General features: G+C 38.3%; 1 protein-coding gene and 1 long non-coding RNA gene across 2 annotated transcripts in view; one reads left to right on the top strand and one right to left on the bottom strand.

Moving 5' to 3' along the window:
* The window catches only part of DNAH6 (dynein axonemal heavy chain 6), a 279,939-nt gene that overhangs the window by 119,100 nt on the left and 136,250 nt on the right, over positions 1–24,589 (top strand). The window contains exons 34-39 of the mRNA XM_055540370.1: positions 4,077–4,632; positions 5,573–5,695; positions 12,142–12,324; positions 12,949–13,092; positions 22,366–22,587; positions 23,604–23,751. Coding sequence (XP_055396345.1) covers positions 4,077–4,632; positions 5,573–5,695; positions 12,142–12,324; positions 12,949–13,092; positions 22,366–22,587; positions 23,604–23,751 — 1,376 coding nt within the window. The remainder of the gene's footprint in view (positions 1–4,076; positions 4,633–5,572; positions 5,696–12,141; positions 12,325–12,948; positions 13,093–22,365; positions 22,588–23,603; positions 23,752–24,589) is intronic.
* LOC129623199 (uncharacterized) overlaps positions 19,519–24,589 on the bottom strand; it is a 31,116-nt gene continuing 26,045 nt past the window's right edge. The window contains exons 2-3 of the long non-coding RNA XR_008700391.1: positions 22,449–22,521; positions 19,519–20,589 (exon numbers count right to left, since the gene is read on the bottom strand). This is a non-coding gene — a long non-coding RNA (uncharacterized LOC129623199). The remainder of the gene's footprint in view (positions 20,590–22,448; positions 22,522–24,589) is intronic.

Genomic DNA, 24,589 nt, shown 5'->3' with positions numbered 1-24,589 from the left:
CACCTCTTATATTTTCTTCTTGTATTTTTCCCTTGCTCCTTTTTATTGAAGTATGATTGATTTACAATATTGTATTAATTTCAGGTGTATAGTATAGTGATTGAATATTTTATAGATTATACTTCATTTGAAGTTATTATAAAATATTGGCTATACTCTGTGTGCTGAAAAATATATTCTTTAGCTTCTTTATTTTATACATAGTAGCTTGTATTTCTTCACCCACTACCCCTATCTTTCCCCTGCCACTTCCCTCTCACCACTGATAACGACTAGTTTGTTCTCTATATCTGTGAGTCTATTTCTTTTGCTATATTTACTAGTTTGTTTGTTTGTTTTTTTAGATTCCACATATAAGTAATAACAGATTATTTGTCTTTCTCTGTCTGACATTTCACCAAGCATAATACCCTCCAGGTCCACCCATATTTTTTCAAATGGCAAAATTTCATTTTTTATGGCTGGATAATATTCCAGCATACATTCCATACATACAAAATCTCCTTTATCCATCTATCTGTTGTTCGACTCCTCGGTTGCTTCCATACCTTGGTTATTGTAATAATTCTTGATAATGCGGCTATAAATATTAGCCTGCATATATCTTTTCAAATTAGTGTTTTCATTTTCTTCAAATATATATCCAAGAGTGGAATTACTGGATAATATGGTAGTTATATTTTTCATTTTTTAAGGACCCTCCATACTGTCTTCCATAGCGGCTGCACCAGTTTACATTCCCACCAAAAGTTTACAGGGTTCCCTTTCCTCCATATCCTCACCAACATTTGTTATTTGTGGTCTTTTCATTGATAGCCATTCTGACAGGTGTGAGGTGGTATCTCATTATGGCTTAGAGTTTCATTCTCTGAGAATTAGTGATGTTGAGCATCTTTTCATGAGGCTGTTGGTCATCTGTATGTCTTCTTTGGAAAAATGTCTGTTCAGGTCTAATGCCCATTTTTTAATTGAGTTTGTTTGTTTTTGATATTGAGTTGTATGAGCTATTTATTTATATATTTTGAGTATTAACCCCTCATCATTTGCAAATATTCTCTCATTCAGTAGGTTAGTCTTTCATTTTGTCAGTGGTTTTCTTTGCTGTGAAAAACTTTTAAATTTAAGTAGGTCCCATTTGTTTAACTTTGCTTTAGTTTCCTTTGCATTGGGAGACCAATTCTAAAAAAATGTTGCTACAATTTGTGTCAAAGAGTATTCTGCCTATGTTTTCTTCTCAGATTTTAATGGTTTCTAGTCTTACATTTATGTCTTTAATCCATTTTTAATGTACTTTTATATGGTGTGAGAAAATGTTCTAATTTTATTATTTTACATGCAACTGCCCAGTTTTCCCTGCACCACTTATTGAAGAGACCGTCTTTTCTCCCTTATATATTCTTGCCTCCTTTGTCTTAGATTAACTGACCATAAGTGCATGGGCTTATTTTTGAGCTCTCTATTCTGTTTCACTGATTTATGAGTTTGTTTTTGGGCCAGTACCATACTGTTTTGATTACTATCATTTTTTAGCATAGTTGGAAGTCAAGGAGGGTGATAAGTCCAGCTTTTTTCTTCTTTATCAAGATTATTTTTGGCTATTTGGAGTCTTTTAGATTACCATACAAATTTTAAAACTACTTGTTCTATTTCTGTGAAAAATTGCCATTAGTATTCTGAGAGAGATTGCGTTGAATCTATAGGGTAGATGATCATTTTGACAATATTGATTCTTCCAGTTCATGAACACAGTGTATCTTTCCATCTGTTTGTGTCTTCTTCAGTTTCTTTCCTCTGTTTCTTAGAGTTTTCTGAGTATAGGTCTTTTACCTTTGTAGGCAAGTTTGTCCCTAGATATTTTATGCTTTTTCATGTGAATGTAAATGAGACTGTTTTCATAATTCTATTTCTGATAGGTTGTTGTTAGTGTATAGAAATGCAACATGTTTCTGTATGTTAATTTTGTATCCTGCAACCTTACTAAATTCGTTGATGAGTTCTAGTAGATTTTTTTGTGATGTCTTTAGGATTTTCTATGTATAATATGATGTCATCTGCAAAAAGTGACAGATTTACTTCTTCCTTTCTAATCTGGATTCCCTTTATTTCTTTTTCATATCTGATTGCTGTGACAAGGATGTCCAATACTATGTAGAATAAAAGTGACAGGAGTGGGCATACTTATCTTGGTCTGATTTTAAAGGGAAAGTTTTCAGCTTTTTGTCACTGGGTATAATGTTAGTTTTGGGTTTGTCATAAGTGGCATTCATTATGCTGAATTCTGTTCCTTCTATGTAACGTTTCTTGAGAGTTTTTATCATGAATGGATTTTGTATTTTGTTAATTTCTTTTTCTGTGACTGTTGAGATGATCATGTGATTTTTATTTTTCCTTTTGTGAATGTGGTGTATCACATTGATTGAATTGCAAATATTGAACCATTCTTGCACCCCTGGAATAAATTCAACTTGATCTTTGGTGTATCATTGTTGAGAATTTTTGCATGTATAGTATCAAAGATATTGACCTATAATTTTCTCTCTGGCTAGAGCCAGAGTCAGATGTGAGCCATGGCTTGTCCTGTTCTCAGTGGTCAACAATGCCCTCTTGGAGCAGGGGCAGGTCCCAAGATACTGGAGCAGAAGCCCTGAGGGTTGGGTCTGAGCTGGTTCTCTTCCAAAGTGTGTGATCTACCTCTCCCAGCATCGGTACCTTTACTCTAGAGGAGCAGTGATGGAGTAAGAGGGGCCAGACTGGGTACCAAGTGCAGGCTGGAGCAAGCACTGGGGTAGTCCCAGCACATCAGAGCTCCAGAACACTCCCAACCCACTGCCTCCAAGAGCTCCAGTAATAGCCATCCTTGCCCTACTCAGATTCAGTGCTGGATCCAAGCCTGCTCCTTCCCCCTAACTGTGCTCTCTCCTTAGAAGTAGCACTTTTCACCCTACTGGGAAGCTGTGCTAGAGCAGGCAGCTCTGTGGCAGGTGCTCATTGTGAGTTGGGGCACATAGTCGAGGGTGAGGATTGTGGGAGACAGCCAGAGCCTTAGGCAGTTTCATTCTGTTTCCTCTCTCTTGTTCTTGGAATAAACAACCACTCTTCACAAGTGGAATATAGATTTCTTACAGCTCTGCTGTTAGTTTCACTGGCTTTCAAATCAGCTAAGAGGCTTGTCTTCCCAGTATCTGCTCCTAGGATGGCGGTGCCCAATGTGGTTCAAATGCCTCACTCTCCAGGGTGGATCTCCAAGCCCATGTAAGCCCCCTCCTCTTCTGTGTCCCCTCCAACAGGCACAGATACCAACCTGATTGCTTCTTTCTCTTCCCTTCCCACCCAACTCTTTGTGAATCTTTCTTTATAATCGAGTCTTTTTGCAAGTCTCCAGTTTGTTTTCATGAGAGTTGCTTCACATGTAGATGTATTTTTGATGTATATGTGGAAGGAAGTTAGCTCAACATCCTACTCCATCATCTTGATCTCCCCCATCTTGTACTTTTCTTGTCATTTTATATTAAATTCTTTACTGCTTCTCAAATGTTTTTGTGTGTGTAAGAGTTTCACTTCTTTTTCACCCATACAGCCATTTGGTTTCCCATAGAAATAGTCCGTTTTTTCCTTTACTCCCTTTTTCACATAGTACTAGTTTTCTATTTCCATCTTTTTTTTTCTAAATATTTTTATACCATTAAAAGCACACATAAGTGCTTTTTGGGAAAAGTTGAGCTATAAATATAATTTTTAAAATAAACTGAAAAAATCATTGCCTGTATGTTTGATACCATGCCATGTACTGTGTATAATACAAAAATGTAAGAAATATTCTCTATCTCAAAAAGCTCCCAATATGCTTAAGAACATTGGTCCACTGTACAAGGAACAAGAAAAATCATACACAAATCAGAGAAATGATAGATTCTGGTACAACACATAAGATAATGTAGCACTGTGTTTAGAAGAAAAGATAATGAGAAAAATAAGAACCTTGGTAATGTTTAAAAAATTAATTGTAACATGGGTGGATATCAATGTCCAGTGATTCCTAATTTATTTTATTTTATTTTTTAATTTTATTTTTCCAGTGGAATCATATCTGACCTTTTTCCTGGAGTCCAAATTCCAGAACATGATTATGGTATATTGCAGTCAACAATTATAGATGTCATGAAGAAAAAGAATCTTCAGCCTGAAGCATGTATGGTTAAAAAAGTGATACAGTTCTATGAAACGATGCTAGTAAGGCATGGTGTGATGTTAGTTGGGCCAACAGGAGGTGGCAAGACCACAGTTTACCAAGTACTAGCAGAAACTTTAGGGAATTTGCAAAAACTTGGTGTAGACAATCCCTTTTACCAACCAGTTAAAACATATGTTCTTAATCCTAAATCAATTACAATGGGTGAATTGTATGGTGAAGTTAATAACATAACCTTGGAATGGAAAGATGGTTTAATGGCACTAAGTGTCCGAGCAGCTGTGAATGATACTTCAGAAGACCATAAATGGATCATCAGTGATGGGCCAGTAGACGCTCTTTGGATTGAAAATATGAATACGGTGCTGGATGATAACAAGATGCTTTGCTTGGCTAACAGTGAGAGGATTAAACTCACACCTCAAATCCATATGCTTTTTGAGGTAAATATATATTCCTTACTGTGGAGTGAAATCATTTGTTAGATTTGCATAACATCATTAATTTTTTTTCTCTTACTGATGTATCTTTGATTATCTGTAAGGCCTTCCATGGTGTTTCATTTATACACTAAATATTTATCAAATTTTCCTTTTATAATAGATTTTCCATTCTGACAACCAGAGTCTCTCAAATGTTCCTATCTCTCTATAAAAGGGAAATAAATTCTGTCTTCATCAGTACTTGTTTCTTTCCCTTTGAAGGTAGTTATATATTTTAGTGTCTTTACATGATTTGAAATGCTTTCCAAGTTAAAAATAATTGTTCCATTTAAGAAGAATAAGTCATCCCTCTGTGGTATGACTATTTGGTAATGGGATTGGAAAAGGAATGCTGGTCAAATACACTTTACAAAATATTACAGAAGATACCACCCCTGCTGTGTTCATTCATCAAACATTAATTGAATACCTACTGTGTCCTAGGTACTAGGCTATGCATTGGATATAAGAATAAAAAAGGTAAGAAGGAAAAAGAAGGGAATAACTATGTACACCTTCCCATAAGAATTTGACAGCATCCTTCTATGCTGCTGCTAAGTCACTTTGGTCATTTTCCAACTCTGTGCCACCTCATGGACTGTAGCCCGCCAGGCTCCTCTGTCCATGGGATTCTCCAGGCAAGAATACTGATACTGGAGTGGGTTGCCATCTCCTTCTCCAGTATCCTTCTATATTTACATATATATATGTATATTTCTCCTCATGCCTCATTTAACTTTCCTTCTCCATTTTAAATCACTTATAGCTCTCCCACTCTCTTGCATGCAAAACCTAACAGTATGTTACCGTAAATTTTAAATGCATGATTTATTAGCATTGAACTGGGAGGGACAAGGAAGTATCATGTTAGCCATTTCTTGTTCAACTTTTTAAATTTTAGGTGCAAGATCTAAAGGTTGCCTCTCCTGCAACAGTCAGTAGATGTGGAATGGTATTTGTGGATCCTGAAGAGCTGAAGTGGATGCCTTATGTTAAAACCTGGATGCAGAGTGTTTCTAAAAAAGTAAGTGCAACTGGACACTCCCCACCCTTTCCATCTGTTAGTTAGTTCCATCCATTAGTTGCTATCTGGGCTCACCCTTTTCTCTAGAGCCCAGATAGCAACTAATTAAGACCTCACTATGGGCCTGGTGTGCTGCGATTCATGGGGTCGCAAAGAGTCGGACATGACTGAACGACTGATCTGATCTGATGCTTGATGAAGGGAATCCCAGTGTTGTATCTGGCCCTCTCCCTTGAATTCTTGGGATTCTTCAAGGAGGTTGTATAGTCACCATAGCTGTCTTCATTATTTATGACCTCAGCCCACCAGCCCACCTAGTCAGTCTGGTTTCTGCCTACCCTGCCTTGTTCCTCCCCTACCCTCAACTGGGTTCTCTCAAATACAAACAGAAACCCTTCCTTTAGTTTCCCCAAACACAGGTAGAACAAGGAAGGGCATTTAAAATTTAAAAAAAAAGACTCTGCAGAAGGCTTGAGTTAATGAGGGGGAAGCACAATGAAGGAAAAGAACGCTTAAATCCAGGCCAGGTCTTTGTTTTTAGATTTTAGAAGCCCCTAATGCTTGGACTGCAAGGAGATCCAACCAGTCCATTCTGAAGGAGATCAGCCCTGGGATTTCTTTGGAAGGAATGATGCTAAAGCTGAAACTCCAGTACTTTGGCCACCTCATGCAAAGAGTTGACTCATTGGAAAAGACTCTGGTGCTGGGAGGGATTGGGGGCAAGAGGAGAAGGGGACGCCAGAGGATGAGATGGCTGGATGGCATCACTGACTCGATGGACGTGAGTCTCAGTGAACTCCGGGAGTTGCTGATGGACAAGGAGGCCTGGCGTGCTGCAATTCATGGGGTCGCAAAGAGTCGGACATGACTGAGCGACTGATCTGATCTGAATGCCGCTGAGGGGCTTCCCTGGTGGCTCAGTGGTAAAGAATCCACCTGTCAATGCAGGATATACAAGAGACTCTGGTTTGATCCCTGAGTCAAGAAGATTCCATCTAGAAGGAAATGACAACCCCCTCCAGTATTCTTGCCTGGGAAATCCCATGAACAGAGGAGCCTGGCAGGCTACAGCCCATGGGGGAACAAAAGAGTCGGACAGGACTTAGCAATTACACAACAACAATGCCTCTGAGAGCCAGAAGGAAGAAAAAAAACAGTTTAGTTTCCCATTCGGCCTTGTTGTTGCTGTTGTTCAATCACTAAATCATGTCCGACTCTTTGCGACCCCATGAACTGCAACACGCCAGCCTTCCCTGTCCATTATCTCCCAGAGTTTGCTCAAACTCATGTCCATTGAGTCAGTGATGCCATCCAACCATCTCATCCTCTGTCGCCCTCTTCTCCTCTTGCCCTCAATCTTTCCCAGCATCAGGGTCTTATCCAGTGAGTCAGCTCTTCACATCAGGTGGCCAAATTATTGGAGCTTCAGCTTTGGCACCAGTCCTTCCACTGAATATTCAGGGTTGATTTCCTTTAGGATTCACTGGTTTGATCTCACTATCCAAGAGACACTCAAGAGTCTTCCAGCACCACAGTTCAAAAGCATCAATTCTTTGGCGCTCAGTTCTCTTTATGGCCCAATCTCACATCCATACATGACTGCTGAAAAAACCATAGCTTTGACTCAATCTTAGGCCCCTTATCTAAGATGCATTCTAACCTTAGAGGTAAGATTCCATCCAAAGTGAAGAAAAACTTTTATATTATTATTCAGAACAATGCAGTTCCACATTATCTTCTATATCCTCTCCATTCTAAAATAGGATTTCTCTTTACCTTAACTAAATAAGGGCTTCCCAGGTGGCTCAGTGGTAAAGAATCTGCCTGCCAATGCAGGAGATGCAAGAGACTCCGGTTTGATCCCTGGGTTGGGAAGATGCCCTGGAGAAGGAAATGACAGCCCACTCCACTTAACTTAATAAGCAATCTTTTTAAATGTTTTTCCCCATCTCATCTCAACTGCCATTCTGAGAAAGCCGTCTTTCTGCCTCTCCCCTTCCAAAGATGAGTCAGAGAATGATTGTTTTCCTCAGTCTTAGGCATCAACATTTTAAGAATATTGTGACCTACCCTCAAGGCACCTTACTTTTTCCCCCGTAATCAGCTTCTTTAAAAACACCTTTATTGAGGTATAACTGACATTTTTTGTTGGAGTATACATTACTTTGCCAACAAAGGTTCGTCTAGTCAAGGCTATGGTTTTTCCTGTGGTCATGTATGGATGTGAGAGTTGGACAGTGAAGAAGACTGAGAGCCGAAGAATTGATGCTTTTGAACTGTGGTGTTGGAGAAGACTCTTGAGAGTCCCTTGGACTGCAAGGAGATCCAACCAGTCCATTCTGAAGGAGATCAGCCCTGGGATTTCTTTGGAAGGAATGATGCTAAAGCTGAAACTCCAGTACTTTGGCCACCTCATGCAAAGAGTTGACTCATTGGAAAAGACTCTGATGCTGGGAGGGATTGGGGGCAAGAGGAGAAGGGGACGACAGAGGATGAGATGGCTGGATGGCATCACTGACTCGATGGATGTGAGTCTGAGTGAACTCCAGGAGTTGGTGATGGACAGGGAGGCCTGGTGTGCTGCGATTCATGGGGTCGCCAAGAGTCGGACATGACTGAGCGACTGATCTGATCTGATCTGACCTGATAGTTGCTTTACAATGTTGTGTTAGTTTCTGCTATACAGCAAAGTGAATTAGCCACTCATATACATATATCCCCTCTTACTTGAATTTCCTTTCCATTTAGCTCACTATAGAGCATGAGTAGAGTTCCATGTGCTATACAGTCTATTCTCATTAGTTATCTATTTTATACATTCTAGTGTATACATGTCAATCCCAATCTCCCAGTCTATCCCATACCCCCTCCCCATCTTGGTATCCATATGTTTGTTCTCTATGTTGTGTCTCTATTTCTGCTTTGCAAATAAGTTCATCTATACCATTTTAGAGTACCTTATTTTTTTGAAATTTTTACTGGAGTATAGTTGATTCACAATATTGTGATTTACAGTATTTGTTTCAGATGTACAGCAAATGAACAGAAAGCCTTGTTAAAGAAAGTAATTCTCAGAATTGAGACTATCATGTGCTTCCATAAGATGTTAAACCTTTCTGAATTTACTTTTTAAATAGATTTTATTATTCAGAACAGTTTTAGGTTTATAGAAAAATTTAACAGAAAGTACAAAGAGTTAGCATATGCTTTCTCTCCTCCAAACATAGTCCCCACTTTTATTAGCATTTTTCTTTGGTGTGAGTGGGCTTCCCTGGTGGCTCAGATGGAAAAGAATCTGCCAGCAGACACCGGTTTGATCCCTGAGTCAGGAAGATCCCCTGGAGAAGGGAATGGCTACCTACTCCAGTATTTTTGCCTGGAGGATTCCATGGACAGAGGAGCCTGGTGGACTATAGTCCGTAGGGTTGCAAAGAGTCAGACAAGACTGAGTGACTAAGCACATTTATGTGGGTACATTTGTTAAAATTGATGAACCAATATGGATACATTCTTATGAACTAAAGTCCATGGTTTATATTATGATTCACTCTGTGTTGTGCAGTTTTATGAATTTTGATAAATGAATATATCATGTATCATGCAGAATAGTTTCACTGCCCAATAAATCTGTGCTCTACCTGTTTGTCCATCCACACCGTCTCCCAACCCCTGACATTACTGATTTCCCTGTCTCCATAGTTTAGCCTTTCCCAGAACATCATATAGTTGGAATTATATGGTTTGTAGCTTTTCCAAATTAACTTCTTTCACTTAGTAATATATATTTACAGTTCCTCCATGTCTTTCTGTGGCTTGATAGCTCATTTTTTAGTACTGAATAGTATTCAGTGTTATTGTATGCTGAAGTTTATCACTTAGCAAGTTTATCCACTCATCTACTGAAAGACATCTCCAAGTTTCCAAGTTTTGGCAATTACTAATAAAGCTCACATAAACATTCATATATGTTTTTGTGTAGACATAAGATTTAAGCTCATATGGATAAATACCTAGGACTGTGATTTCTCAATCATATGGTGAAACTGTGAAGAAACTGCCGATCTGTGTTCCAAAGTGGCTGTACCATTATGCATTCCAAAGAACTTCTTTGTTACTCCACATCCTCACCAGCATGTAGTGGTGTAGTGTTTCAGATTTTAGCCATTCTAATATGAAGGTAATGGCAATCCACTCCAGTATTCTTGCCTGGACAAACCCATGGACAGAGGAGCCTGGTGGGGTACAGTCCTTGGGGTCACAAAGAGTCAGACACAACTGAGCAACTAACACACTCATATGTATTTGTAGCTCATTTTGCTTTCAGTGAGTAGTTGTCTTGTATAAGATGTTGAGTGTCTTTTCATACGTTTATTTGCCACCTATATATCTTCTTTGATGAGGTGTCCACATCTTTTTGGAGAAGGCAACGGCAACCCACTCCAGTACTCTTGCCTGGAAAATCCCATGGATGGAGGAGCCTGGTAGGCTGCAGTCCATGGGGTCGCTCAGAGTCAGACACGACTGAGTGACTTCACTTTCACTTTTCACTTTCATGTATTGGAGGAGGAAATAGCACCCCACTCCAGTGTTCTTGCCTGGAGAATCCCAGGGACGGGGGAGCCTTGGTGGGCTGCCGTCTATGGGGTTGCACAGAGTCGGACACGACTGAAGCGACTTAGCAGCAGCAGCAGCCGCATCTTTTGCCCACTTACTATTGGGTTGTATGTTTCATTGTTACTGAGTTTTGGGAGTTCTTTATATATTTTGGATACAGGTTCTTTATATGTATTTTGCAAGTATTTTCTCCAAGTCTGCCTTTCTTTTCATTTTTTTTAAATAATATCTTTCACAGCACACACATTTTTAATTTCAATGGTCTAACTTGTCTTGCATGGTTTGTGCTTTCGGTGTTATATCTTAAAACTTATTTCCAAATTGAAAGTCACCTAAATAAATATTTTCCTCTGTTACCTTCTATGACTTGATGGTTATGCATTTTATGTTTAGGTTTATGATCCATCTGGAGTTACTTTTTCTGAAAGCCATAGTATCAATGTCTGGATTCTCTCTCTGTCTCTGGCATGCAGATGCCAAATTCCAGCACCGTTGTTGAAAACACCATCCTTTCTCCACTGGATTGCTTTTGTTCCTTTGTGAAAGATCAGGTTGCTGTATTTGTATGAGTCTTTTTATGGGCCCTAACACCATTAACCTCTTTGTCTAATTTTTTGGCAATATCACACTGTCAATTACTGTAGCTTTACAGTAAGTCTTGTCAGGTCTTGTCAGTTCTACTTTGTTCTCCAATATTGTCTTCACTACTCTGGGCCTTCTCCCTCTCCTTATAAATGTAAGATTCACTTTGTTGCTCTCCCCAAAGTAAATTACTGGGATTTTGATTCAGATTGCATCAGCTCTATAGATCAAGTTGGTAATAACTAACATCTTCACAATATTGAGTCTTTATATCCATGCACAGTCTCTCCATTTACTTAGATGTTCTTTGTTTTCTTTCATCAGAATTGTGTTGTTTTCCTCACATTTCCTCTTGGAAATATTTTGTTTAAAATATGCCTATCTTATATTTTTTATACTAATTAAATGATTTTGCATTTTCAGTTTCAAATTCTAATTATTCATTGTTGATATATAAAAAAGCAATTGACTTTTGTATATTTACCTTGTATCCTACAACTTTACTATAACTACTTACTAGTTTCAGGAATTTTGTTTCAATTCTTTGGGATTTTTTTGTATGGATAATTGTAAAGACAACTTTTTTTCTTTCTTCTCAATCTGTATACTTCTTTCCCCTTTTATTGTCCTATCACGTTAGCTAAGACTTTCAGTACAATGTTAATAAAAGTGGTGAGGGGCAACATTCTTTTTGAAATCTTTGGTCCTTTACCTTGAATAAATATTTAAAATGCTTCTTTTTATACCTTTTTCACTGTTCTTAATTATGAAAGATAATCATCAGTATTAAAGACTGTATGAAATACTTGTTGCCAGTTTAACAAATGATTATAAAATAAATACCTGTATGTGTGTGTGTGTGTGCACGTGTGTGTGCGTGCACTCAGTAGCTTCAGTTGTGTCTGACTCTTTGTGACCCTATGGACTATAGCCTGCCAAGCTCCTCTGTCCATGGGATTCTCCAAGCAAGAATACTGGAGCTGGTTGCCTTGCCCTCCTCCAGGGGATCTTCCTGACCCAAAATACCTATATACCAACTACCAGATCAAGATCACTTATCAGTGACCCAGAATCTTCCCATAGAATGTCTTTTTTTTTTAATGTAACTTGTTTCATATCATGTGATGCTTACATCCTTTAGTCTAAAAGTCACAGGATATAATGTAATATACAAGTTTGAACCAACTATTTTTAAGCTTAAGTATATATTTTATCTGGTCTTGCTAAAATATTATTTGTTTGATTTTCAGCTGAGTGAAGAAACTCAAGAATATATACTGAATCTTTTCCAGCGTTATGTTGATGATGGTTTAAATTTTGTCAATAAAAAATGCCACCAAGCAATTCCACAAGTGGACATCAGCAAAGTTACTACACTCTGTTGCTTATTGGAGTCTTTAATACTTGAGAAAGATGGAGCTAATTTGACAATGGTAGGAAGAGTTTTCTTACTGCTGTAAAGCTAGGAAAATGTGATTATCATATAGATTCTTTGCAAATAAATAATTCCAAACTTTATGTCATACAGTTATTTGATTTTCAAGTTAATTTTTTAGGGGACTAATGAATGTGAATGTGATTTGTAGAATCTCAAATTGGAAGGAATTTTACACTATAGTTTACTCCTCTACTCAATGTTTAAATTTCCTTAGAGTCTGTAACATATTCCCAGTGTGTGTCTACTTAAATAACTTCATACAAGCATAGTCATAGTTATAATAGTTGAAAGACACCCTTGAACTTTTGTTTTCCATGCTTCTTGCCATTCATTTTCTCATCAGAGTATTTAAATGTATGCCACTGTAAAACATCTCTTGGTGCACTATTGAATGAAATGTAAGAAACATGCACTGTGCCCTTTTAAAAATACATGTATGGCAAAACCAATACAATATTGTAAAGTATTTAACCTCCAATTAAAATAAATAAATTTATATTAAAAAAATAAAATAAAAATACATAAGCCTAAGCAAGAAAAAACAGTCTTTAGACTTTGCAAATTAGGATGCTTTTATGCTAACACTAAATATTAAAAGTTTTTCTCTTTATTCTTTCAGGAGCAAACAAAATTGAACACTGTTCTGTGTCAGACTTTTGTATTCTGTTACTTATGGTCTTTAGGTGGAAATCTAACTGAAAATCACTGGGATTCTTTTGATACATTTATTAGAACACAATTTGATGATAATCCTGATGCCAGGGTAAGAGCCAAATAAATTTAATTTTAACATAACTCTGAATCATTAAAATTAAATTTCAAGACTAAAACTTTCAAAGCTTTAGTTCTAGTATAAATATAAATTTTTCATTTGAAAGTTTTTTTAATTATTCACTTTCTTAAACTAGCAATAGATAATTTATTGTATTAAAATTTTTTAAGAATTCTCTCCAGGCCATATGAAGAATGTAAGGTGTAAAAGTGAATAAAAACTCCCTACTGTTAGCAAAAATATTGAATTCTAGCTAGTAAATTTATATTTTCACAGTGCTATGGTTTAGCAGTTGTGAAACTACTTTTGTGTGTGTTCTAAAACTGAGCAAATGAATCAGTATATTGAAGGTAATGGCAACCGGGCTTCTCACTGTTAAGAGAAGGTATATTACAAATATAGAGGAGAAAGATTAGAATGTATTTTGTGTTATTTGATTGGAATTAGAGGTTTTGGGACTCATGGAATAGATAGATAGATAGATCATATGTATACGGTGTATATATCCATACATACATAAATTTCCTAGTTCTGTGTGCTGAGAGGAACTAGAAGCAATGGCACATCAGTAGCAATGAGCATACTTAGTTGCTGATTTCTGAATACTCTTCTCCATGAAAGGGAACCAAAGCACCTTAGTGAAATGGCTGATTCCAGGACTGAGTTGAGGAAAGTTCAAAATAAGCCCAGAATATCTTACGTCGGATAGTGAATAAGTGCTTGAAGAACAATGGCACCTGTCAAACGAGCACAGGAGCCAATTAGAAGGGATTCCCATTGGACAAATCTAGGCATATTTGAGCATCAAGATAATGATGGTGTGGATTACAAGCTATTGAATGAAATAAAAGTCTGTGAGTTGATGCACATAAAAATACAAGTGAATAAATAAACTAGGGAGAAAGAGCTCTTCCTTACAGGAGAATACCAGCTAATCTATATAGGAGAAATGGTGGGATTAGAAAGTTATTACTTTGAAACCATTGTAGTAATAATTGATTCAGGCAAGAATCACCAATGGTTGCAAAAACTAGTAGGTGAAGGTTTCTTATTTACATAGTTTCAAAACATCTTCTACAAATTACTTATTAGTTGTAAAGAGAAAAATAGTGTCATTATACTGAAAAACCTTGTAGACACCATATTAACTAGGTGACTGATTTATCATCAATACCTGTCATCAATCAATACCTCACAACAAACCTGTGCCTTCTGATGTGGTACATGGAGAAGTATACAGCCTTGCTTCCAAGCTATTCCTTCCAAAATGCATAACCTTACTCTGACTACAACAAAGCTAGTGGAGGTGATGTTATTCCAGTTGAGCTATTTCAGATCCTGAAAGATGATGCTGTGAAAGTGCTGCACTCAATATGTCAGCAAATTTGGAAAGCTCAGCAGTGGCCACAGGACTGGAAAAGGTCAGTTTTCATTCCAATCTCAAAGAAAGGCAATGCCAAAAAATGCTCAAACTACCGCACAATTGCACTCATCTCACACGCTAGTAAAGTAATGCTCAAATTCTCCAAGCCAGGCTTCAGCAATACGTGAACCGTGAACTTCCAGATGTTCAAGCTGGTTTTAGAAAAGGCAGAGGAACCAGAGATCAAATTGCCAACATCTGCTGGATCATTGAAAAAGCAAGAGAGTTCTTATTTCTGCTTTATTGACTATGCCAAAGCCTTTGACTGTGTGGATCACAATAAACTGTGGAAAATTCTGAAAGAGATGGGAATACCAGACCACCTGACCTGCCTCTTGAGAAACCTGTATGCAGGTCAGGAAGCAACAGTTAGAACTGGACATGGGATAACAGACTGGTTCCAAATAGGAAAAGGAGTACGTCAAGGCTGCATATTGTCACCCTGCTTATTTAACTTATATGCAGAGTACATCATGAGAAACACTGGGCTGGAGGAAGCACAAGCTGGAATCAAGATTGCCAGGAGAAATATCAATCACCTCAGATATGCAGATGATACCACCCTTATGGCAGAAAGTGAAGAAGAACTAAAGAGCCTCTTGATAAAAGTGAAAGAGGAGAGTGAAAAAACTGGCTTAAAGCTCAACATTCAGAAAACTAAGATCACGGCATCTGGTCCCAGCACTTCATGGCAAATAGATGGGGAAACAGTGCAAACAGTGAGAGACGTTATTTTTTGGGGCTCCAAAATCACTGCAGATGGTGACTGCAGCCATGAAATTAAAAGACGCTTATTCCTTGAAAGGAAACTTATGACCAACCTAGATAGCATATTAAAAAGCAGAGACATTACTTGGCCAACAAAGGTCCACCTAGTCAAGGCCAGGGTTTTTCCAGTAGTCATGTATGGATGTGAGAGTTGGACTATAAAGAAAGCTGAACGCCGAAGAATTGATGCTTTTGAAGTGTGGTGTTAGAGAAGACTCTTGAGAGTCCCTTGGACTGCAAGGAAATCCAACCAGTCCATCCTAAAGGAGATCAGTCCTGGGTGTTCATTGGAAGGTCTAATGTTGAAGCTGAAACTCCAATACTTTGGCCACCTGATGCAAAGAGCTGACTCATTGGAAAAAACCCTGATGCTGGGAAAGATTGAGAGCAGGAGGAGAAGGGGATGACAGAGGATGAGATGGTTGGATAGCATCACTGACTCAATGGACATGAGTTTGGGTAGGCTCCGGGAGTTGGTATTGGACAGGGAGGCCTGGAGTGCTGCGGTTCATGGGTTCTTAAAGAGTCAGACACGACTGAGCAACTGAACTGAACTGAACTGAACTGAACTCTGACTATGGATACACCAAGACTACTCAAACTGATGAACATTCCGTAAAATAAACTGGCCCATATTCTTCAACAGTGTCTGTCATGAAAGAAAAATGAGGAACTTTTTCAATTAAAGAGACTAAAGAGATATAATCAAATTCAATGCAATATCCTGGATTGGATCCTAGACTGAAAACAATATGGCTATAAATGACATTGTTAAGACTGTACTTGAATATAGAATGTAAATTGGATAATAGCATTGATTTAATATTCAATTTTCTGATTTCAATCATTTTAGTGTGGTTGTAAAATATCCCTGTTTTTTAGGAAATGCTCACATACTTAGGGTAGTATAGAATAGTGTATATAACTGACATCTTAGAGTAAGATAAACACTAAATCAAGAGGCAAAATGTGAACAGTCAGTTAATCTATATAAGGAATATATAGGAATTCTTTGTACTGTTCTTTTAACTTTTCTGTAAGTTTTGAATTATATCAAAATAAAAAATTACCAAAATAAAAATCCCTAAGATAAGAAACTAAGGCCTATGGATTAGAACCTTCTAGTGGATATGAAACCCTGCTGGATCTTCAAGATCATTGTATCATAATTGGACAGGATGAACCAGGTTGAGGACAACTGAGAATCTGAGACAGAGAGACAGATCCTTCTGGATCAGGGGAAATGATCTGGGTTCATCAAAGGTCTGTGGGAGATGGCCCATGGCAAATATTCAGTTCAACAAGTATCTGTTGAAAATCTCTTACATGGTAGACACTATTCTGGATATGGGAGCTAAATCAAGTAACCAAAGTCCCTAGCTTCATAGACCTTACATTACAACCAGGGGAGTCAGCCACAGACATATATACATCCGTGACAATTCAGTGACATGGAGATGAATAAAGCAGAGTAAGGATGACAGTACTGAGGGCAGGGGGAAACTTTTATATATTAATATTAGTCAGGAAAGCTTTGCTAATTAGGTCATGTACAGAGTTCTGAAGAAAGTCAAAGTTCTAATGGTTCCATAGGGGAAAGCATTCCAGTCAAAAGAAAAAGCAAATATGAATGCCTTTACTCAATGAATGATTGCTTGACACTTTTGAAAAACAGCAGACTTGCGAGGTCAGAGTGGAAAAATCAAGTGGGAGTGTAGTATAAAATGAGGTCATGGAAGTAAGCAGTGGGACAAAAAATATAGCTTTATGGGCCATTGTTAGGACCTTGATTTCACGTTGGGTGTGATGAGAAGCTATTGAAGCATTATGACCTAAGATGTTTAGGACAGTGCCAGTCCCTGTCCTGGCAATGGTAATGCTACTTGGATAACAGGAGGGAGTCCAGATGAAAAGGTGGATTCCTCCTTCTGTCTGCAAGCCCCAAATGAATGGACTGTTGGTTTTTTGTTTCTTGCCTCAATAAATGGTCTGACAGCCACATGGTAGTAGCCAGAGTTCAATGACTGTTATAGATTCTTCCTTCTTTACTCATCTGAGTTAAAAGTGAGTGAATTTTCTCTTCTAATAAATTTTTTTCAAATATGGCTTCTTCTCTTCATCCTTGCATGCATGCATAGTAAGTCACTTTAAGTCACTCTGTGTGACCCCATGAACCTGTAGCCCACCAGCCTCCTCTATCCTTGAGATTCTCCATGCAAGAATACTGGAATGAGTTGCCATGTCCTCCTCCTCTTCATCCTTATTGCCTCTCAATAACTCAGATTCTTTTCATTTCTTTTCTGGGTTGTTAAAATACAAATTCATTATTCCCTTGCTTTTGGTCCTGTCGTTTCTGATTAAGCTATACACCATTATTTTTTAAAATTACAGGTTGCAATGCATTAATTGACATGAAATCAGTTGAAAGAGTCATAACCCAGTTTTTAGAAATGAAATAGAAATTAAGGAAACAATTCCATTCACCATTGCAACGAAAAGAATAAAATAGTTAGGAATAAATTTACCTAAAGAAACAAAAGACCTATATATATAAAACTATAAAACACTGATGAAGGAAATCAAAGAGGACACAAATAGATGGAGAAATATACCATGTTCATGGATTGGAAGAATTAATATAGTGAAAATGAGTATATTACCCAAAGCAATCTATAGATTCAGTGCAATCCCTATCAAGCTACCAATGGTATTTTTCAGTGAATTAGAACAAATAATTTCACATTTTGTATGGAATTACAAAAAACCTCAAATAGAAAAAGCAATCTTGAGAAAGAAGAATGGAACTGGAGGAATCAACCTGCCTGACTTCAGGCTATACTACATAGCAACAGTCATCAAGACAGTATGGTACTGGCACAAAGACAGAAACATAGATCAATGGAACAAAATAGAAAGCCCAGAGATAAATTCACGCACCTATGGACACCTTATCTTTGACAAAGGAGGCAAGAATATACAATGGAGAAAAGACAATCCCTTTAACAAGTGGTGCTGGGAAAACTGGTCAACCACTTGTAACAAAATGAACCTAGAACACTTTCTAACACCATACACAAAAATAAACTCAAAATGGATTAAAGATCTAAATTTAACACCAGAAACCATAAAACTCCTAGGGAAAACATAGGCAAAACACTCTGACATAAATCACAGCAGGATCCTCTATGACCCACCTCCCACAGTAATGGAAATAAAAGCAAAAAAAAATGGGACCTAATTAAACTTAAAAGCTTTTGCACAATGAAGGAAACTATAAGGTGAAAAGACAGCCTTCAGAATGGAAGAAAATAATAGCAAATGAAACAACTGACAGAAAATTAATCTCAAAAATATACAAGCAGCTCCTGCAGCTCAATTCCAGAAAAATAAGTGACCCAATCAAAAAATGGGCCAAAGAACTAAACAGACATTTCTCCAAAGAAGACATACAAATGGCTAACAAACACATGAAAAGATGCTCAACGTCACTTATTATCAGAGAAATGCAAATCAAAACCACAATGAGGTACCATCTCACACCAGTCAGAATGGCTGCTATCAAAAAGTCTACAAACAATAAGTGCTGGAGAGGGTGCAGAGAAAAAGGAACCCTCTTAACACTCTTTGTAGGAATGCAAACTAGTACAGCCACTATGGAGAACAGTGTGGAGATTCCTTAAAAAGCTGGAAATAGAACTGCCATACAACCCAGCAATCCCACTGCTGGGCCTACATACTGAAGAAACCAGAATTAAAAGAGACACGTGTACCCCAATGTTCATCGCAGCGCTGTTTACAATAGCCAGGACACGGAAGCAACCTAGATGTCCATCGGCAGATGAATGGATAAGAAAGCTGTGGTACATATACACAATGGAATATTACTCAGCTATTAAGAAGAATGCATTTGAACCAGTTCTAATGCGGTGGATGAAACTGGAGCCTATTATACAGAGTGAAGTAAGCCAGAAAGAAAAACACCAATACAGTATATTAACACATACATATGAAATTTAGAAAGATGGTAACAATGACCCTATATGTGAGACAGCAAAAGATACAGAGATGTAAAGAACAGACTATTGGACTCTGTTTGAGAGGGGAGGGTGGGATGATTTGGGAGAATAGCATTGAAACATGTATATTTGTCAGGGTCCAGCCCCAGCAGGATCCAGGGGTACCCTCAGGATGACGGCGCTGGCGATAAGAGAGAAAAAAAGAGAGAAAGAGAGAGAGAGAATGACATGGGGAGACCAAGCTTCGGTGAGAGAGGCCCATAACTTTATTTTCAAAAGGAACTTTTATACCTTGACTTGTACATAGAGGGAAATGAAAGATGCAAAGTCATGCAGAGTCAGCCCAAACATTACATCTGTTTTGTCTTTATCGAAACCAGGATTTTTTCTGCATACCTTTCCCATAAACAATATTGTGTACATTATCTTCTGGCCTTGGAGGCCTGTGGACATTTTATGACCCTTTTTTGATAAAGGCTGCTCAACCAGAAAACTTATTTTCCCTTGAAGTGTTTTTTCTTTATATTTATAATCTATGTCAGCCTCAGAAAGTGCTAAACAGAGTTACATTCTCACGGAGCAAAGGTGCAGTGAGTTACAACAAAGAGAGAACCAATTAGCTCAAAGGTCTGATGTGGTTAATTCCAAGGCTACTACTTGTTTTTCTTACATTCCAACTATGTTAACCAATGCACTCCTAGGTGAACAATGGATAAGGGATATGGGAACTTGGCAGCAAGCATTGGCTCAACAATGAAATCTTACACCAGCACTATTTTAATAATTTTTCACCCCTTAAAGGACTCTATGCTCATTAGGACTTTTAGAATATTTTGGCTTCCTGTGCCTTTCATGGTTGGGGAGTTGTGAACAATCATGTGTGTTAATTGCAAGATAAACCTGTCAGGCAAGCTAAAAAGCCATCAGACGGGTTTGAATTGAAACACTCCTATCATGCCCAGAAGACTTATTAACTAAAGCCCTAAGTTGACTTTTTCCAGAGAAAGGTGGTCGGGGATAGCCCCCTATTAATGTCAGAAGAGTTAGTGAAAGGCACAAAATAGTAAGACAGATTCTGGTTTGCGGGTAGATGCTCAAGCAGATCCAGGGAATCCCTCAAGTTCTGATCCGCCTTGCTCGTCAGATCTCTTCCACATGACCTTGTCATGGGTGGGATCTCCCGTGGTGGCTCCCAGCATAAATTAACATATGTGAACTAGATCACCAGTCCAGGTTCGATGCAGGAGGCAGGGTGCTCAGGGCTGGTACACTGGGATGACCCTGAGAGATGGGATGGGGAGGGAGGTGAGAGAGAGGGTCAGGATGGGGAACACATGTACAACCATGGCTGATTCATGTGAATATACGTATGGCAAAACCACCACAATATTTTAAAGTAATTAGCCTCCAACTAAAATTTTAAAAAATTAAAAACAAACCAAAAAAAAGAACATTAAATCAAACCTTATAAAAATGGATGGTAGGCAATAATAAAGATGAGAGTAAATACCAATGAAATAGTGAAAAATTTCAAATGTAGAAAATAAAGGCAATTTTATAGACTTGCTGTGAGGATTGAATGAGTTATAAAACAGAAAGCTCTTAGAACTTTGAAATATTAAGCATCCATGATTATGAAAAAGATTGTATACCAAATGAAAAAATATTGGTGATAATTTTAAGCAAAACAAAATGTGGTTTATAAAATCATATCAGATCAGATCAGTTGCTCAGTCGTGTCCGACTCTTTGTGATCCCAGGAATCACAGCATGCCAGGCCTCCCTGCACCAACTCCCGGAGTTCACTCAGACTCATATCTATCGAGTCGGTGATGCCATCCAGCCATCTCATCCTCTGTCGTCCCCTTCTCCTCCTGCCCCCAATCCCTCCCAGCATCAGAGTCTTTTCCAATGAGTCAACTCTTTGCATGAGGTGGTCAAAGTACTGGAGTTTCAGCTTCAGCATCATTCCTTCCAAAGAAATCCCAGGACTGATCTCCTTCAGAATGGACTGGTTGGATCTCCTTGCAGTCCAAGGGACTCTCAAGAGTCTTCTCCAACACCACAGTTGAAAAGCATCAATTCTTCGGTGCTCAGCCTTCTTCACAGTCCAACTCTCACATCCATACATGACCACAGGAAAAACCATAATCTTGACTATATTTAGATACCTATAGAAGAAGGCTGAGGTTTTTATAACTTGGTCACATCTGTATGTCCAGACTTATCTCTTACAGTTTCCACATGCATGCCACTTTCCATGGCTTCCAGACCTGTTTTCTTAGTGTGAACCCTGACTCCTTTTTCCCCATCCCCACTTCATCACTTCTCTGCCCATCTGACTCCTGCTTATCCTTCAAGTCTGAGTTGTAACATCACCACTGGTTAGTAACTCAGTCATGTCTGACTCTTTGCGACCCCATGGTCTATAGCCCACCAGGCTCCTCTGCGCATGGAATTCTCCAGGCAAGAACACTAGAGTGGGTAGCCTTACCCTTCTCCAAGGAATATTCTCAACCCTGGAATGGAACCCGCGAATCCTAGAGTGCAGGCAGATTCTTTATTGTCTGAGCCCCCAAGGAAGTCCACCTAAATCTCTAGCCACTGCTACAACTCCCCTGTGAGTAGAAATGAGCCATCCCTCCTCTGTGGTTGTACTAAACTGTATTAGAACCCTTATTTCTCCATGAGTATTAACTAGTGTGTTTGTGTCCTCGAGGTGGATTATAAAGTCATTGAAGGCAAAGGCTGGGTTTTGTTCAGCATTTTCCCCCACACCAAACACAGTATTTGGTGTAGAGTAATCCCCTGAATGTTGGGTCTTAATGTTGAATTAAATATTTTTTAACATAGTTTTAACAGTCAGTACATCAGGCTTTTACTGTATAGTATTTCATGATTAAAGAATTGAACTCTGATACTTAAGCAACTACTTCTCTACAAAGCAACAAGAAATCCAAACCCATCCATGTTCTATGACTACCTTTGCTTCTATGTAACTATTTCTATGACCATGTGTCAATCCTTTCAATAGTGGTGTTTAATTTTGTATCCTAGCTTCCCAGTTCTGGTGACCTGTGGAGCATTCACATGGATTTTGACACCAAAAGGCTGGATCCCTGGGAACGAATCATACCCACCTTCAAATACAGCCGAGACACTCCGTTTTTTGAAATGCTTGTCCCCACAGCTGACACAGTGCGCTTTGGGTACCTAATGGAAAAACTACTGGCAGTCAAGCATTCAGTGTTGTTTACTGGAATAACTGGAGTTGGCAAGGTAGGAAACCTACATCAAACAAGAAAGTGTTAGTTGCTCAGTTGTGTCCACTCTTTATGATCCTGTGGACTGTAGCCTGCCAGGCTTCTCTGTCCATGGAATGCTCCAGGCAGGAATTACTGAAGTGGTTAGCCATGCCCTTCTCCAAGGGATCCTCCCAACCCAGGGATCAAACCTGGGTCTCCTGCACTGCAGGCAGATTCTTTATCATCTGAGCCACGGGGAAGCCCCACCTCATACAAGAAGCTCTGTCCAGAATGAAGGCACGATGAACCTAGAATTGTGAGCCCCATAAATAACACCTTATTTCTCAGGGGAATTTCTTCTGAATTTGTGTCACTTTTTCAGGAAGAATATAACTATGCTGAATCTATATCAGCTCCACAGTTTGCCACTTTCTGAATAAATCCTTGGTGTCAATAATGTATATAAACCAGAGGACCCTGTGAACCAGTCTTTTGTGTTTGGGAGCTTTTATGTTGTGTCCCTGAAAATTTCTGGGGCTGCCACTTCACAAGTTAGGGTGGGAACCTGTCAAAGCAATTTGTGTCCCTGCAGACTATTAATGAAGGTCAGTCTTTCGCCTCCTGCCCATTTACTTCTACTCGGCACAACGATGGTGTTTAGGGAAAGTAGAATATAGAGGAAAATGCTGATTATTTGGTCGTCTTGATTTGAGGGCAGTCCACATGAACAGGGACTCACTGTTTTCCTTCTAAATTGTTTCTAAGTCTCTGACTCTTGCTATCAAATTAACTTGGATAGTAACCAAGATGGATTTTTGTATAAAACTAAAATAAAAATTTTTGCTGAGATAGAGCTGATTAGAATATTTCCTTGGTTCTGATAACTGTAATTAAATGGAATCTCCAGGAAGAAAAAGACATTTCAATCTAGTTTTAACCTCCCTCCCTCCTCTTATCCTGATTTTACTCATTGTACCAGATTATTACTGATATACATAATTGAAAGATATTGAGTATAAATCAATTAACACCTTTTTTTTTATTTTAAAGTCTGTTATTGCAAAAGGATTGCTAAATAGAATTCAGGAATCAGCTGGCTATGTCCCTGTTTATCTAAATTTTTCTGCTCAAACTTCATCTTCAAGAACACAAGAGATCATTGAGTCAAAACTGGAAAGGAAAAGAAAAAATATCCTAGGTAAGATTTATTCTTGTCATTTGCCTCACACAAATTATTTATTAAGCTAATTCACAAAAACAGTACATGTAATAAAGTTACAATTGGATGTTACCTTTGCTTAATTTATTTGTAAAGGTAATTCTGTTCATGACATTCTTTCATGGCTTTAGATCTAGATATCTTACTGTTAGCAAGCAAGTCGTTTACATCTGTCATCACCTTCAACTTAAAACATCTATCTCTACCTCTCCAAGGCTCTCCCTCTCTACTCTCTCTTCTTTCAAACTTGCATTGATTTCCCTTTATTTAAAGCAAACAAACTTCTTTATATCTGGTGCATTCAGTTACCTGAACCCAGTAGGGAATAAGCATGAAACCGCTTTGGGGTTTCTTCAGGCAGCACTTTCCCCCAGGCTTTGTGGGATCTCCCTCACGCTTCCTTTTCAACTGTTTCGATCAATACCATAACTTTCTGGTAACTTGCAGTCATTTTGAGTCTTCAATCTTCAATCCCAAACCTAATTTTTTTTTTGTCTTTTTTTTAAGTATCGTCCTGTTAATCTCTGCTGTGCAGCAAAGTGACTCAGTTATACACATATGTACATTCTTTTTTATATTCTTTTCCATTATGGTTTATCCCAGGAGATTGGATCTAGTTTCCTGTGCTCTACAGTAGGGCCTTGTTGTTTATCAATCCCCAATCCAATTTAAAACTCCTCCCGGGGACTTCTCTGGTGGTCCAGTGACGTAAGCAGGTGGTGCGGGTTTCATCCCTGATTAGGGAGCTAAGATCCCCACATGCCTCGCAGCCAAAAAGCCAAAACATAAAACAGAAGCAGTGTTGTCAGAAATTCAA

The sequence above is a fragment of the Bubalus kerabau genome, chromosome 11, assembly GCF_029407905.1.
Source record: "Bubalus kerabau isolate K-KA32 ecotype Philippines breed swamp buffalo chromosome 11, PCC_UOA_SB_1v2, whole genome shotgun sequence".
NCBI classification, from domain to species: Eukaryota; Metazoa; Chordata; class Mammalia; order Artiodactyla; family Bovidae; genus Bubalus; species Bubalus kerabau.
Note: the sequence above shows the minus strand (reverse complement) of the source record. Positions and strands in the feature narration are given on the sequence as shown.